The sequence below is a fragment of the Pieris napi genome, chromosome 14, assembly GCF_905475465.1.
Source record: "Pieris napi chromosome 14, ilPieNapi1.2, whole genome shotgun sequence".
Taxonomy (NCBI): Eukaryota; Metazoa; Arthropoda; class Insecta; order Lepidoptera; family Pieridae; genus Pieris; species Pieris napi.
In genome coordinates, this window is record NC_062247.1 from 8,788,548 (window position 1) to 8,805,244 (window position 16,697).

At 32.0% G+C, this 16,697-nt stretch overlaps 2 protein-coding genes across 2 annotated transcripts in view; one reads left to right on the plus strand and one right to left on the minus strand.

Moving 5' to 3' along the window:
- Window positions 1-207: 207 nt before the first annotated feature.
- The window catches only part of LOC125056299, a 57,455-nt gene continuing 40,965 nt past the window's right edge, over window positions 208-16,697 (minus strand). Inside the window, exons 30-32 of the mRNA XM_047659327.1 lie at window positions 1,810-2,078; window positions 1,089-1,271; window positions 208-778 (exon numbers count right to left, since the gene is read on the minus strand). Of these exons, the coding sequence (XP_047515283.1) occupies window positions 328-778; window positions 1,089-1,271; window positions 1,810-2,078 (903 nt within the window). The 3' untranslated portion in view covers window positions 208-327. The remainder of the gene's footprint in view (window positions 779-1,088; window positions 1,272-1,809; window positions 2,079-16,697) is intronic.
- On the plus strand, window positions 9,810-15,006 carry LOC125056117. Its single transcript, XM_047659070.1, has 2 exons — window positions 9,810-14,728; window positions 14,819-15,006. Exons 1-2 carry the CDS (start codon window positions 10,117-10,119, stop codon window positions 14,941-14,943), a joined length of 4,737 nt encoding a protein of 1,578 aa, XP_047515026.1. The 5' UTR covers window positions 9,810-10,116; the 3' UTR covers window positions 14,944-15,006.

Consider the following 16,697-nt stretch of genomic DNA (forward strand, 5'->3'; position numbering starts at 1 on the left):
TAGCCAATCTTCAGGTTGCCTTGATGAAGCTCCTCCTATTACAACTTTTGTATGCTTTTTTTATGTATTATTATTTGTGATTAAAGTGGTCATTATCATAATACTGATGAATGCTAAAAGATATTTTCTCTCGTCGATTGATTATTATTCAAAAAACATTTTAGTGAACTTACAAACCGGTTCCGCCATTTAAATTATAATCTAGTCTTAAAATCGTAAATTTATTATAATTTCAGATTTAGGTCTCACAATTAAACCTAATATTTTTTGCACTTTAATACCAATTATAATTTTAAATTCGTTACAAAAAAATTCAAAATTCGTAATTTAAAATTTGTGAACTTCAAGATCTGCCTCTGAGTTATCATCCACCGACACATCTTCAAGATGTATAATTTTCTCGACGTTTTCGTTAAACGTGACAACTGATTTTCTTCGTGGCCTTTTGACCTTTTCCCCAAATTCATCATCTTCAGACTCATCAGCGTTATCTTTTAACTTATCAATTGATTGAATTACAATCGGCCATTTGGAATCATTTTCGGAAACATCAATTATTGCTTCAGTTTTTTCATCATTTTTAGATGATGGCTTTTCTGGCACTTCTTTGGAAGCATTGAGACGTTCTTGAAGCTTTTTTTCACTCTTTCGTAGTTCCTCTATTCCTATAAGCCTTGGTGTTGTAAAGATAGGGGTCACTTTTGGTGATTCGATAGAATCGTTTCGTGAACGCAAACTATTTCGATCACTGAACTGGTCGTAGTCGTTCGCTATTTTCCTGTAAAATAATATGTTGCTATGTTACTAAACTCTTGAAGTATACTGTTTGTCATATAAACATCATTATGTTATAGTTTCACATTATTTAATTTTGTTGACAAAAAACTGTTTATCTTTCGGAAGAATATTTAGTACCTTGTTACAGACAGTACCTTTATCATTCAAAATTCATTACACACGTTTTAAAACAGATGAAAACTATTTCCATAAAACAGGAAAGTTTTGTCAGATTCCCATATTCAAAATGATAAGGATAAAACGTGACGTTTTCTGTAAGACGGTACAATTATTTTCTGTAAAATACATACCTTCGCAAGTAGAACCATACCCCGAAAACTACAATTATGATAAGAAGTAACACAGCTAGTACTATAGTTGCCGCTAACAATCCAATCTCACGTTCAAAAGCAGGACATATCTGTAGTTCATCTAGATGATCTTCCAGTGATAGGACACGGGCCAAGCTGACCGTTACTATGTTACTAAGATCACTGTAAAAATCAAGTTTTAGTTAAAGTAGTTCAGCCACCAACAAAATAATTGTATAACTGTCAACTCTAGATATTTGTATTCTAACTCCAGCTGTTCTTTCTTCTTTTAGAGGTGGGTCGTACCTAAAGAGCAATGTTGGCCTTGTGGCTTTAGTCTGCGCCTCCAACTGCGAGTTAGTGCATGGGAATCGCGACTGGGCACAAGTAGATTTTTCTTTCTATCTGCACACTCGCTCGCGCGATAAAGGAAAACCTCATCACACCGGCATGACTTAGACCTTAAAATCGGAGGACGTTAGGCAAACGCTTGCCTATTCAGAAAAAAACATCACGAAACAGTTACAAAAACTTTAGGTTTAGCCTTAGCATAGGTACTGGTTTCTTATGGTACCTAAACTTTACTGATACTTCTGGTATCAACACTTTGTATTTAACTATTTATGATCGTAAGACATAAATAGTTAAGTACATGTAAATGTTGGTATTTTAAGTGTTGATGTCGGCAGTTAAGATGTTAGTATATTAATTAAAAACTTACTCAGTCAGTTGTGTGACATCAACAGGTTGACGCTGTTTTAGGCCATAAACATAAAGTCTTAACGAGGCACCATTTGTATTTGCATCACGTCGCACCCTTGATTTGTCTCCTTCGTTGTCATAACGGCTTTCCGAAATTACGGTAGTGCGAAGTGGTTTTACATCATATCCAACAGCCTTAGTCAGTTCATCCAGTATTGTTGATTCGTCATCAAGAAATCCACTTGGAACTGTTACAACGGCTATCTGATTTCTATCAAGTAACCGCACCTGTGGATTATTTTTATAATTAAATAATATTATTAAGAACTCGAAAATTACTGGACGGATTTTAAAAGTCTTTCTCCCTATCCCCTAAGGCTATATTTATTTACAATATAAATAATACAAATGTTTAGCCGAGATAGGCCGCTAGTATTCATAAAAGGCTTGTTAGGGTGAGTGTCATCTTTTACTACATATTGGCGGACACTAGACCTTGTGTTTATGAAATAAAAGTATCATAACGAAGGAATATTAAAGTACATAATTAATAGTAGTTTATGCAATTGTCATATAATAGAAGGTATTAAAACATGAGTGTAGTTTTTGAAACGAGCCGCAGGCGAGTCTATTGGCTCGGAACCAGCGCGCTTACCACATATAATGTGATCTTAAATTGAATTGAAACCTCCTTGATCGGGACACATTGTACTTTAATAATTAAAAAATTGTTTTAAAGCATTGTTTTCTTAGGAGAATAATGCTTTAATTTATTTTTTAATTTTCTTAAAGAAGTATGTAAATAAAATATGCCATTAAAAGTCTGTATTTCATTTCATTATTAGAAAAATAATTACCGAATGAGATTATATAAAATAAAATGCCTATTTATTTGTCTACTATGCTAAAATAAGTCAGTTACAATTATTATACAAAAAATAGTAACATTTAAAGTAAGCTGCACAGTGTATATATAGCTATTTATTTATAACCGCACCAAAAAGGCCACACATTAGAAAAAAAAGAAACTAATTACACAAATTAGAACCTAGGTGAATAGATAAATAATCGGTGCAGACAGAAACATAATTAATATTCTCTAATGTTGGAGCGTATTCAGAATAAATTTACGAGATACTTTAATATTATTGCTTGTGAGACGGATATATTTAGTTGCACACTGGCTGAATTCACAATAATTGCATTATTTTTAATTAGTTATAAAAAAAATGTGAGCCGTCATGGGACGCCTGGCAGATGTGAAACATCGACATTATTTTGTAAAAGTAATATGCAGAAAAGAACAGATTGTGATAGGAACTAAATATATCATAATGATAAAATAAATTAATAAATAACTTTATTGAATATACATTTATTTCCATTAAATACAAAAAAAAATTACGAATTTATTTCATTTCGTGACTACTTAATTCGTTTAATCAGTGACTTCGAAATACACACACCGTACACACTACTGCATATAGACTGAATATATAATATATATATATAAAGAACGGGTCTCGCGAGGAATTGCGTCCCGGCTCGCCCATGAATATTGTAAACAAAAATATTACAGATGTAGCCGGGGCGTCTTTCGCGAGACGTGTGATGTGCAAAGGTCCCTGGACACAATGGCAGGGGAGTAGAAAAGTGATATATTAAAATAAATAAATATATATATATATATATCATCATATACGGTGGCGACGCGTCGCCACGGCATACGTCGCCACGCCAGAAATCGGTTTTACGTGCGGTTAGATGTTTCACATCAGAAGGTTTAGGTTTAGTTTTACTTACTAAGTTTTACTTATTATTTTTTTAGTTTAGTTTTCTATTGTATTAGTATTAAGTTACTGTAAAAATAGGAAATAAATAAATAATGTTTATATCGATTACAAGGAATTGGATGGCCAGTGCCTAAAACGACAAACAATGTGCATTACAGTGTCAGCAGTAAATAAATAATATTATGTAAACAGTTAAGGTCAACTGGATAGTAAACAATACTCTCTGAAGTTTACATTATTAAAAGATACTTCAAAGATTTGGGGTCGAGTACCGTTGTTTTGTCAGATTTATAAGACTCTTTAATTAGTGGCTTTAATTTATTAAGCCTTTTATCGCCTGTTACAGTGTTGAAACAGCAATGATTTATTTTAAATAAAGCTAATGTATATTACGAGTTTGTTGATACACAAAGCGAGTTTGAAAAGTGTTTAGTTTTGTACATGTTAGTTTTGCAATCAGGAAAAATATGTAAGTAATTAATTCATAATGGGAACTAATATGACAAATGATACTGAACAGTATAGTTTTTTTTCATTAAATTATTATCCATTGAGCAAGGTTGCAGCAAGCATTATATAACATTCTTAGAGATTAATAGGAGTGGTGGAGAGTTCTTTGCAAGTTGAATTGGGCCGTTCTATGTCGTCTAAAGTGTTAAGAATTTGATTAGTCTAAAATAATGGACTTTGACCTTTAAGTTAATATTATTTATAACATACAACCGAGAATCTCTTAATAAAATTTAGTTTAAAGAATTGTTTGTGTTAAGTACTTATAACAACGGATAGTAACGATAGGTACATTCAGATTAATTAATTATAAAAAAGTACAATCACCCATATACTTTATAAATTCCACAGTTAATAGAAGCCCTGTCATAGACTCTCAGCTCTATAAAACGGTTGACTAGTAAATTTTGAATATAGAACTTTGGCGTTCGTTTTTTTTTTAATGGTTCTGGCACGGTTTGTGCATTAGCCAGCGTCAAGTATTAGATTTTTTGTTATTCGTGCTTGTCTTTAGAAATTCGACCGTGTCCTCCATGTACAGTTGAAGCAGTACCGCACAACCCTCCCAAAGGCCGAGAAGAAATTTAAATTAAATTAAAACTTGCCCTCGAACCGGGAATCGAACCCGGTACCCCTCACCTAGCTGCCACTTAATAAGACCGCTAGGCTATGAGGCCCCTGTTTGGCGTTCGTTTGTAATATGGAAAAACACAGTTTTGGGTCTATGACACATAGATGCTATCATAGCTACGTGACGGCGGATTTTTCACGAGTCTAACAGTAAAAATTGGTACAAACAGGATATTGTCACCAGAGACCCAAACCTCGTGAGACTGGTTTGGTGCAAGTTCACATCCTTAATGGCTATTGGCACGAAAAGTTTACAGAAATGATCTTATTAAAACGAATGAATGTTTTGTTTTAGTTTTACTCACGCGACAACACTACACTTTATACATTTTTGTTGAAATTCTGCGAAAATCTCGTTGCGGGAAAATCCAATTACTCGCAAAAGTTATAAAGAAACAAAAAGGTTTTAGATGGCTGAATTTTAAATTGCTTAATTGCATCCTCGACGACCCTCTAAAGATAAGAAATAACAGGAAGACAAATGACGATCTATATATAGCAACTATAAATTGCCGATCACTAGGAACCATGGAAAAATTACAAGAACTAGAATTAGCATTAGATGAAATTAAATGGGACATAATTGGCATCAGTGAAGTGAGAAGACTTGGGGAAAGAACTGAAGACCATGGCAAATACATATTACACCATATCGGGGAGACGCCTGGACTATATGGAGTCGGATTCATGGTTAAAAGAAACCTCGCCAAAAACATACAGGAATTAAGAGGGACTTCAGAACGGATTAATCTTTAGAGGAGGCCTTTGTCGACAGACAAGCTGTTCCAGACAAACATCCAGTTGCCGAACATACAATGATTAAACCAATTTAATTTAATAAGTACTTCGAAAGTAATTTAAATTTAATTCAGTAGAAAAGTATTTAGAAAGTAATTATGTTAACATGTATTAATTAATGAGTATTATTGTAAGATAGAAACAGCAATAAAGGCTATTTTATTTTATTTATTTATTTATAATTGCATCCTAGGTTTGACTCCGGTAAAACAACAGCTGTTCTGCTCAAGGCTTGTTGCCTATTTCAGAAAAACAGTTGCGATTTATGTATCGGAAAACTATGGAACTTATGGGACAAAGGAGGACCTTTTTTATTATTACTAGAAGAAATGGCGCAGGAACATTTGAACTTTGAACCTTATCATATCCAATTTTCATAAAAATTATGAATGTGGTATAAATAATTGACCCCTATTAAATAGTTTTATGAATTTAATTTATGTCTCTTCTCGAACTCTGGAAGCCGTTCGGCGTAAGAAGTAGCCCATAAATAACCAACTGACCCACATTTCTTGCAGATTTTATTCGAATTTTTGTATTAAATATTTTATATTCCGATTTATTCGACGCTGGACTTCAGCTGTGTAAAATTGGATAAGAACTTACGTTCCTGTTAACCTTGAAGGTTTGGAAATTCATCAAAATGAATTCAAAAAAAAATCTGTGGCGCTACAACCTCTTTAGTTCCTGGCCTCAGATTTCTGAATCTGTTTCATGAGCATTTTTTAAAATCTAATACCCAAATAGGTGATCAGCCTCCAGTACCTGACACACGCCGCCGTCTTTTTGGTTCTAAGACATGTCGGTTTCCTCACGATGTTTTCCTTCACCGTTCGAGCGAATGTTAAATACGCACATAGAAAGAAAGTCCATTGGTGCACAACCGGGTATCGAACCTACGACCACAGATATGAGAGTCGCACGTTGAAGCCACTAGGCCAACAATGCTGAAAATGCTAAACTAAAAAAATATATTTCATTTTAATTTATATTATAGTAGTTGTTTTTTTTTAGTGTTGGCCTAAGCTTAAGCATACGACTCTCAATCCAAAGATCGTGCATATATTTTTTTCTTTCTATACACGCAATTAACACTGGATCTTCAGCAGACATTGTATGGAAACCGACATGTCTTAAGAGGCCTTACTATGGTAGGGGAGCCCAAGAGGGGATTTCGGGATTTACTAAAGCGCGGAAGATTAATATATAGGGGGATACCTTGTACCCGGTTAAGTACCTCCACAAAATATGAGGCCCATATATAAGGCCGCCCGTGAAGGAGACAGGATCAGATTAGTAAAAAAAAATTGACCATCAGAAATTCCCGAGCGCGTCAGATTAAGGTAGGGTGAGTTTATTATATCCTAAAAAGTGTATATTCCACTAATCTGACAATTTGAGAGTGACGGAAAAAAAGGGGAGGGTCATCTCGACATTCTCGAGCGTAGCTAATTTTTTTTTTATTTTGAAGGAAATAATTCAAGAATAATGAAAAATATATAATCTGACGATTTCCGCAAGCCGAAATAACAAAAATTCGTCGATAAAGTTAAATGCGTGCAGCTGCGTGATGCCTTCATTTCCTTAAACCGATCGGAATCTACTAAACGGCGTTCTAAATATTTCCCTCAAAATTACATTTCCTGTGAATTTGAACCGATTCGGACCGATAGATTTTGAGAAATTTTGAAAAATCTTAAAAAAATAAGAAATATTTTTTTTTAAAGTGGTTTCTTTATCGATCAACTTCAAAAACTAATCCGCCTTTGAGCTTGAAAAACCACGTCGATCGCCACCAAGCTGGTCAAAAGCGGTTGATTCGTTCGAGAGATATCGTGAACGAAAGAAACCCGAAAAAGTGTTTTTTCGGGATTACTCCGAAATTTGTGGTTCGATCAATTAAAATTGCAAAATTATGAGGATGATAAAACTGCGTCGAATGCCGCCAACCGCGTGAAAATTGCTTGATCCATTCAAAAGTTATTGCGGTTTGAAAATTCCAAAAATAGTGTTCTATGAAACTTCTATCAGACTTTCGAGCTGGGAGAGCTCAAATGCATAGAAATGTTATTTCTTTGAACTCAGCGAGCTCAAAATATCAATTTTAAGCGCCCAGGAATGGAATTAGCGGGAAGTTGCAGGGATGGCCCTTTAGGTGAACCGTTTTTCTAAAAAAAATTTGTCAGATCAGGCGAATCCCTCTAGATAATCGTCAGATTATGAGAGATACGTTTAGAACATAAAGATGAACCACATATATCTTAATCTGACGCGCTTAAGTATTTCAAAATAGCGATTTTTTTTTGCAAATTTTGAAAATGGCCGTGGGTTTGAAATCGTCAGATTAGTGAATGAGAGCTTTTTTTTGGTGCACTTAACACTCCCTTAGAAAATCTGACACGCTCGATAATTTTTTTTTTTTTTCATTTTCAACCCTTAAATACAACCACCCGCATCATGCAGACGATCAGATTAACATACGTACATTATTAAAAATACGTAGGGCATTGATGCTATCAATATCTGACGCGCTCGAGGATGTCCATGCAACAGTTTTTTTTTACATATTTAACAATCTATAGCCGCTTCCCCCACCGATGAAAAGGTATATTATATCATATAACATTTTTTTCTTCTTATTATCTAAGCTTTGCATCCCAATAGGTCTCTACGACGCTCGAGTAAATCCCCATTTAGCATCGTGGGCTCCCCTACCATAATAGTACGGGAGGTAGCAACGTTTGAAAAAAAAGAATTTTAGGTCAGCTGATTTTGTGATATGTCTTCCTTCTTGCACTTCCCGTTAGAGTCTGGGCAATCTGGCTGGCGGTAGTGGTTGCGTTCATTAGTGCGCATCCTATCTGTCCAGGTAAAAATCCTGGATTTTAAAAGCATTTTAAGAAGCGTAATTTTTAATTTTTCGTTTTTAAATACGTCTACCTGACATACTTTTTTTATTGCCAGACATTTTTCACGTTGCTAACTATGTGCCAGACGCGATTTTAAGTTTTATTTTTATGAAAATTTCAAAGCATTTTAGAATGTCTGTAATTTTAATATTATGTTATTGAAATATAAGGAAAACTGAAAATGAATTTGCCAGACATTAATTCGGTTGTTAAGTCTTGAATTAAAATGATAAAGTTTTGCAGTATGATGAAGCATTGCATTTTAAGAAGCGTAATTTTTGATTTTTCCTTTTTAAATACGTCTACCTGACATACTTTTTTTATTGCCAGACATTTTTCACGTTGCTAACTATGTGCCAGACGCGATTTTAAGTTTTATTTTTATGAAAATTTCAAAGCATTTTAGAATGTCTGTAATTTTAATATTATGTTATTGAAATATAAGGAAAACTGAAAATGAATTTGCCAGACATTAATTCGGTTGTTAAGTCTTGAATTAAAATGATAAAGTTTTGCAGTATGATGAAGCATTGCATTTTAAGAAGCGTAATTTTTGATTTTTCCTTTTTAAATACGTCTACCTGACATACTTTTTTTATTGCCAGACATTTTTCCCATTGTTAACTATGTGCCAGACGCGATTTTAAGTTATTTTTTATAAAAATTTCAAAGCATTTTAGAATGTCTGTAATTTTAATATTATGTTATTTAAATATAATAAAAACTGAAAATGAATTTGCCAGACATTAATTCGATTGTTAAGTCTTGTATTAAAATGATAAAGTATTGCAGTATGATGAAGCATTGCATTTTAAGAAGCGTAATTTTTAATTTTTCCTTTTTAAATACGTCTACCTGACATACTTTTTTTATTGCCAGACATTTTTCACGTTGCTAACTATGTGCCAGACGCGATTTTAAGTTTTATTTTTATGAAAATTTCAAAGCATTTTAGAATGTCTGTAATTTTAATATTATGTTATTTAAATATAAGAAAAACTGAAAATGAATTTGCCAGACATTAATTCCATTGTTAAGTCTTGAATTAAAATGATAAAGTTTTGCAGTATGATGAAGCATTGCATTTTAAGAAGCGTAATTTTTGATTTTTCCTTTTTAAATACGTCTACCTGACATACTTTTTTTATTGCCAGACATTTTCCACGTTGCTAACTACGTGCCAGACGCGATTTTAAGTTTTATTTTTATAAAAATTTCAAAGCATTTTAGAATGTCTGTAACTTTAATATTATGTTATTTAAATATAAGAAAAACTGAAAATGAATTTGCCAGACATTAATTCGATTGTTAAGCCTTGAATTAAAATGTAAAAGTCATGAAAAGTATTGCAGTATAATGCTTGTAGTACGAGCATAAAAAGGAATATAAAATTTGATTAAAATTAATAATCAACACTTTATTTAAATTGTCCTAATTACTAAATGTAAGTTATGAATAATTAATATTAAGTTTTCAAGTTGTTTTAGCCTATAGTGACGTCACAAAAAAGATGAAAAAAAAAAAAGTAAAAAACACAAAAATAAACAAACTTTTTAACTTCTTGCAAACTTTTTTCACAAAGTTTGCAAGAAGTTAAAAAGTTTGTGGAGCGTGGAGTTGGCGTCAGTCTAATGTCACATGTTTGAATTGTTTTAATTTTAATGATTATTTTTTAATTTAGTTACAATGGCTAATGACAAAATAAAGTGTGTTATATGTAAAGGACATAACGATAATTTAATACTTTTCGAGGGTGATAAACTAAAAAAATGTCAGCAAGTTTTAAGTGTACGTGTGAAACATAAATTAAAGTACAGTGACATTGAGCTGCCCATACAAATTAATAAGACAGATGGATATCATAGACAGTGTTATAGTAGTTTTACTGCTTTAATGGCAAAATACCGTGATACATCATCAGAAACAGATTATGCCAGTAACTTCACTTCACCCACTTTGTCACCAAGTATTATAGTAGATATTAGTGAAAATGCTGCTTCAAATTTAGATAGTCAGACAACGTTAGAATATGTTGCTTACAGCGAAATTAATGTTTTTAATGAAATTCCTAATACTAATATTGAAGATGTTGGAAAAGATCGACAACTCAAAAATGTTTGTTTTTTTTGTGATAAAGAGCGTAAACAGAATAAGGGTAAACAACAAAATCTTCATTCCTCACCCGATGCAAAGCTTTATGACAAAATCATTGACTGGATGGAAAAACTTAATAATGAAGAATTATTACAGAAAATTAATCGTCTTAAATCTGAAAATAAAACAATTTTTTATCATCATTTATGTGAATTAAATTATTTAAATGATTATAATAAAATAGTTTCAGACATTCGACATACTTCTTGGCATAAAAATCGCAATATTCATAAAGATATTTTTAATCATATTGTATCAACGGTAGAAGAAGTAATGCAAAAAAAAAAATGTGTATTTTTATCATCTCTCTGTGATACGTACAATCATTATTTGGAATATGAGCAGAAACTAGAGCCTCAGTCAGATATTAGTTTAATAACTAATCATTATCTTGAAGAAAAAATACAAAAACATTTTAAGAAAAGTATTAAATTTATATCGAAGCAAAACAAAATAATTATCATTCATAAAGATTGCAGCTTACTAGAAAATGATTTCACAAAACTTGAAGAAGACAACTTAATTGATAAAGTTGCATTAACCTTGCGAAATGCTATTTTAAAAATTGAAAAATCAAAATTACCATCGAAAATTAAAACAAACGACTTAATTACTGGTGAATGCGTGATTCCTGATAAATTAAATCGATTCTTCAAAGTATTGATGGGGGGTAAAGATATAAGACGCAGAGATAGTTTAAATTGTAGTAGATTGACTTCCTCACTGGCTGCTGATGCCATTTTTTGTGTAAGTAATGGTACTGTTAAACCATCTAAACATATCACTCTTGGTATGACTATAAAAAGTCTAACAAGCAGCAAAAAAATAATAAATATTTTAAATAGATTTGGACATTGCTGTAACTATACCACTCTAGAAGAATTAGAAACAGAAGCAACTATCTCATCAGTACGTCAATCCCAAGTTTGTCCTCCAGGCATTATTTTAAATCCTTCGCTATGCACCGGTGTAGCATTCGATAATTTCGATAGATATGTTGACACGTTGAATGGAAAAGAAACTTTACATGACACTGTGGGGATTATATACCAAAACATTGATAGTTATTCCTGTAGTGGATTTAACCAAGATGATGGTAATGCAAACTCCGAAAATGTGTCACCAACAAGGCCACCTCAAAAAAGAAGAAGAACTTTGACAGAAATTACTCCAGATATTATTCCTTATAGCAAGCGATTAAAGATTTTGGTTCGCTTAACGCCAGTTCAAATCGATCAAACATCACCTTTACCCGAAAATTTCTCATCTATACAAACAATTGATCTATTGCATTTGCTTTCATATGTTTTTCACGTGCCGAACACACCATCGTGGGCAGGATTCAATTGCAGAATTATAGAAGACAATAGTCCAAAACAGAAAGTATCTTATCTTACTCCTATTAATTTATCACCTACAAATGTATCAGTAGTAGCCTACACAATGGAACAAGCACAAAATGTTGGTAAAGAATGTGGTCAAACTTATGTACAAGTTACTTATGACTTAGGCATTGCTAAAACAGCTTATAAAATTCAAGCAACAGAAGGTTTAAAGTTTAGTAATCTTTTCATACATCTTGGCTCGTTTCAATTAATGATGGCATTTTTTAAAGCGGTAGGTACTTTTATCAATAAGTGCGGGTTATCTCACATGATGATTGAGAGTGAAATTATTGCTTCGGGGTCTGTAAATGGAATAATTGAGGGTAAACATTTTAACCGTTGCAAACGTCTACACCCGTTAATTGCATTAGGCTTACAAATATTGCATTTCGATATATTTTTAAAGAGTAAGAATGCTGAACATGATTTTGTGAAAGGACAAATTTATGAAGATCTGCTAGAATATCAAAACAAAAAAATTTCGTTACCACCATCAGCGAGCACGGATTTAATACCAAATGAAGTGTTATCGGAACTGCTCAATTCTTATAAAAGGTACGTAGAAAATTCCAGACAAGGCAACCACGGAAAAACAGCACAATTTTATATGATCTACATCGAGTTAATTAGTCACTACATAAACCTGTCGAGAAGCATACGTATGGGTGACTTTGAAATGTTTAAGTACGTGATTCCGAAAATGGCAAATTTATTTTTTATTGTTAATCAGCCTAACTACGCTCGATATTGTGTAAAATATTCGGAAAATTTGAATAATGTCAATAAAACTCACCCTGGACTAGAAGACGATTTTTATAAAGGAAGTTTCGGAGTAAAAAGAACCGACAAACCATTCTCACGAATACCGATAGATCTCACTCTGGAACAAACAATAAATGCTGATGCAGCTAAACGATTGAGTGGTATTGCTCACTTTACTAATTCTATAGCTGCACGACAACGATGGTCAAAAAGTCACAGCATAAGAGCAGCATTGATATCACACGTCTTGGATGTTTGTGGCTTAAGGAACTTACAAGATATAACAGCAGAATTACAACCTAACAGAATTAAAATCTATGGAAAACAAATTGCTGATTTTATTGAAATTCTCAAAGCAAATTGCAATCCATTCGATCCACAATTAGATAAAGAAAATCTGTACAACATTGCTACTTCAAAGCCTGCTTCTCCTGAAGTTGCTGACTTTTTATTGAATATTCAAGAGAATGGTGAGAATTTAAGGAACCGATTTATCAATGAATGCGCAGATGATGAGAGTAGATTTGATAAACCAATAAAAAAAAATAAAGTTTTTAATTTTGCTGAAGCGCCAAAAAAGAAGAAATTGACGCTAGGGAATAAAGTTGTTGAGCTGCGAATGCAGAGAGATCTATTTGGTAGAATGCTGGGAATTTCTCTCACTCACAAGGTTGACATTGAAAAAGTTTTGGCATTTCCACTTACCCCGATGCCAACGTCAATGTGTCATCCAGATGGTTCAATATGTAAAACCGACAAATCGCAATTAGCAAAGTTAATAGAGAAGAAATTGGACAACACTATAGATCGACAACCGTCAACTTTTGATGTTTGTCTTGTTGATGGTTTTTTTTTGTTGCATCTGATGAAAGATGTGCCACAAACCTATGAAGGTATTTCTAAGAAGTTTCTATGTACTATCTCCCAAATGAAATCTGTACGAATTGATATTATCTTCGACCAATATTTTTTGCCTTCTATCAAAGATTGTGAACGTTTACGGCGAGAAGAAGCAACCAGCCCTGTCTCAATCGGTCCTAACCAAATTCGGCCCCATAATTTCGCAGCTGAACTTAAAAATGTGCAATTTAAAGAAGCTTTGGTTAACTTTTTTATTGATCACTGGGGTAGTGAAGACATGTTGCCGTTCATTGGTAATAAAAACATTTACGTAAGTTTTAATAAATGTTATTCATACAAAGTGATAAATAACAAAGTAATTAAAACTATTGAAGAATCATTATCGTGTGAAGAACACGAAGAAGCTGATTCTAGGATAATTTTTCATATTTGCCAAATCGATTTTGACGCAGAAGTTGTTATACGCTGTTCTGATTCTGATATTTTAATTATACTTCTGGGAAATATGGATCACCTGAAAAAATCTTTGAAAATTTGGATAAATATGGGTGTTGGAAATCATCAGCGTTACATAAACATCAATGAATTGTACCGAATTCTTGGTGACTCTTTATGCAAAGCTTTACCATGCTTCCACGCAATCACCGGATGTGATTACACGCCAGCTTTTTTTAGAAAAGGCAAAGTTAAGCCTTTTAAAATATTAGAAAATTCTGAGGAATACCAGTTAGCTTTTGATAATATAATTTCGGATGATAAAGAAGTACTTGAAACTACGTTTGTAATCCTGGAGAAATTTATTTGTCAAATGTATGGAGTTAAAAATTGTTCGATTGTTAATGATGTTCGATTTCATTTATTTTCAAGTACGTTTAAGTCAAAAAAATCAGATGAGAACTTTGACAAAAAATTTCGAAACTTTGACTCATCCAGTTTGCCACCCTGTAAAGTGGAATTGGAACAGCATTTATTGAGGGTTCGTTACGTGACGAAAATTTGGAGAAATGCTCACTTAAAACATCCAACATCTTTATCTCCAATGGCTTTTGGGTGGACCATTAACGGTGACAAATATGATTTTGTTTGGTTTTTGGGAGATCAATTACCATCCTCAGTTGCAGATATTATTGTTCAAAGTAAGTGTTAAATGGAACATTTATCAATAATAACTAAAATGTTTAATAACGAACAAGAAAAATCACACTGTTTATTTTTTTCTGTTGCAGATGATAGAGTTTTAGAAGATAACGAAAGTTCCCAAGAAGATGATATGAATGACACCGACAAAGACAGCGACGATGATGATGATGATTATGAAGATGCCTCTTTTTGTGACGTCACTATAGGCTAAAACAACTTGTAAAACTTAATATTAATTATTCATAACTTACATTTAGTAATTAGGACAATTTAAATAAAGTGTTGATTATTAATTTTAATCAAATTTTATATTCCTTTTTATGCTCGTACTACAAGCATTATACTGCAATACTTTTCATGACTTTTACATTTTAATTCAAGGCTTAACAATCGAATTAATGTCTGGCAAATTCATTTTCAGTTTTTCTTATATTTAAATAACATAATATTAAAATTACAGACATTCTAAAATGCTTTGAAATTTTTATAAAAATAAAACTTAAAATCGCGTCTGGCACATAGTTAGCAACGTGAAAAATGTCTGGCAATAAAAAAAGTATGTCAGGTAGACGTATTTAAAAAGGAAAAATCAAAAATTACGCTTCTTAAAATGCAATGCTTCATCATACTGCAATACTTTATCATTTTAATTCAAGACTTAACAATCGAATTAATGTCTGGCAAATTCATTTTCAGTTTTTCTTATATTTAAATAACATAATATTAAAATTACAGACATTCTAAAATGCTTTGAAATTTTTATAAAAATAAAACTTAAAATCGCGTCTGGCACATAGTTAGCAACGTGAAAAATGTCTGGCAATAAAAAAAGTATGTCAAGTAGACGTATTTAAAAAGGAAAAATCAAAAATTACGCTTCTTAAAATGCAATGCTTCATAATACTGCAATACTTTATCATTTTAATTCAAGACTTAACAATCGAATTAATGTCTGGCAAATTCATTTTCAGTTTTTCTTATATTTAAATAACATAATGTTAAAGTTACAGACATTCTAAAATGCTTTGAAATTTTTATAAAAATAAAACTTAAAATCGCGTCTGGCACATAGTTAGCAACGTGAAAAATGTCTGGCAATAAAAAAAGTATGTCAGGTAGACGTATTTAAAAAGGAAAAATCTAAAATTACGCTTCTTAAAATGCAATGCTTCATCATACTGCAATACTTTATCATTTTAATTCAAGACTTAACAATCGAATTAATGTCTGGCAAATTTATTTTCAGTTTTTCTTATATTTAAATAACATAATATTAAAGTTACAGACATTCTAAAATGCTTTGAAATTTTTATAAAAATAAAACTTAAAATCGCGTCTGGCACATAGTTAGCAACGTGAAAAATGTCTGGCAATAAAAAAAGTATGTCAGGTAGACGTATTTAAAAAGGAAAAATCAAAAATTACGCTTCTTAAAATGCAATGCTTCATCATACTGCAATACTTTATCATTTTAATTCAAGACTTAACAACCAATTTAATGTCTGGCAAATTCATTTTCAGTTTTCCTTATATTTAAATAACATAATATTAAAGTTACAGACATTCTAAAATGCTTGGAAATTTTTATAAAAATAAAACTTAAAATCGCGTCTGGCACATAGTTAGCAACGTGAAAAATGTCTGGCAATAAAAAAAGTATGTCAGGTAGACGTATTTAAAAAGGAAAAATCAAAAATTACGCTTCTTAAAATGCAATGCTTCATCATACTGCAATACTTTATCATTTTAATTCAAGACTTAACAACCGAATTAATGTCTGGCAAATTCATTTTCAGTTTTCCTTATATTTAAATAACATAATATTAAAATTACAGACATTCTAAAACGCTTTGAAATTTTTATAAAAATAAAACTTAAAATCGCGTCTGGCACATAGTTAGCAACGTGAAAAATGTCTGGCAATAAAAAAAGTATGTCAGGTAGACGTATTTAAAAACGAAAAAT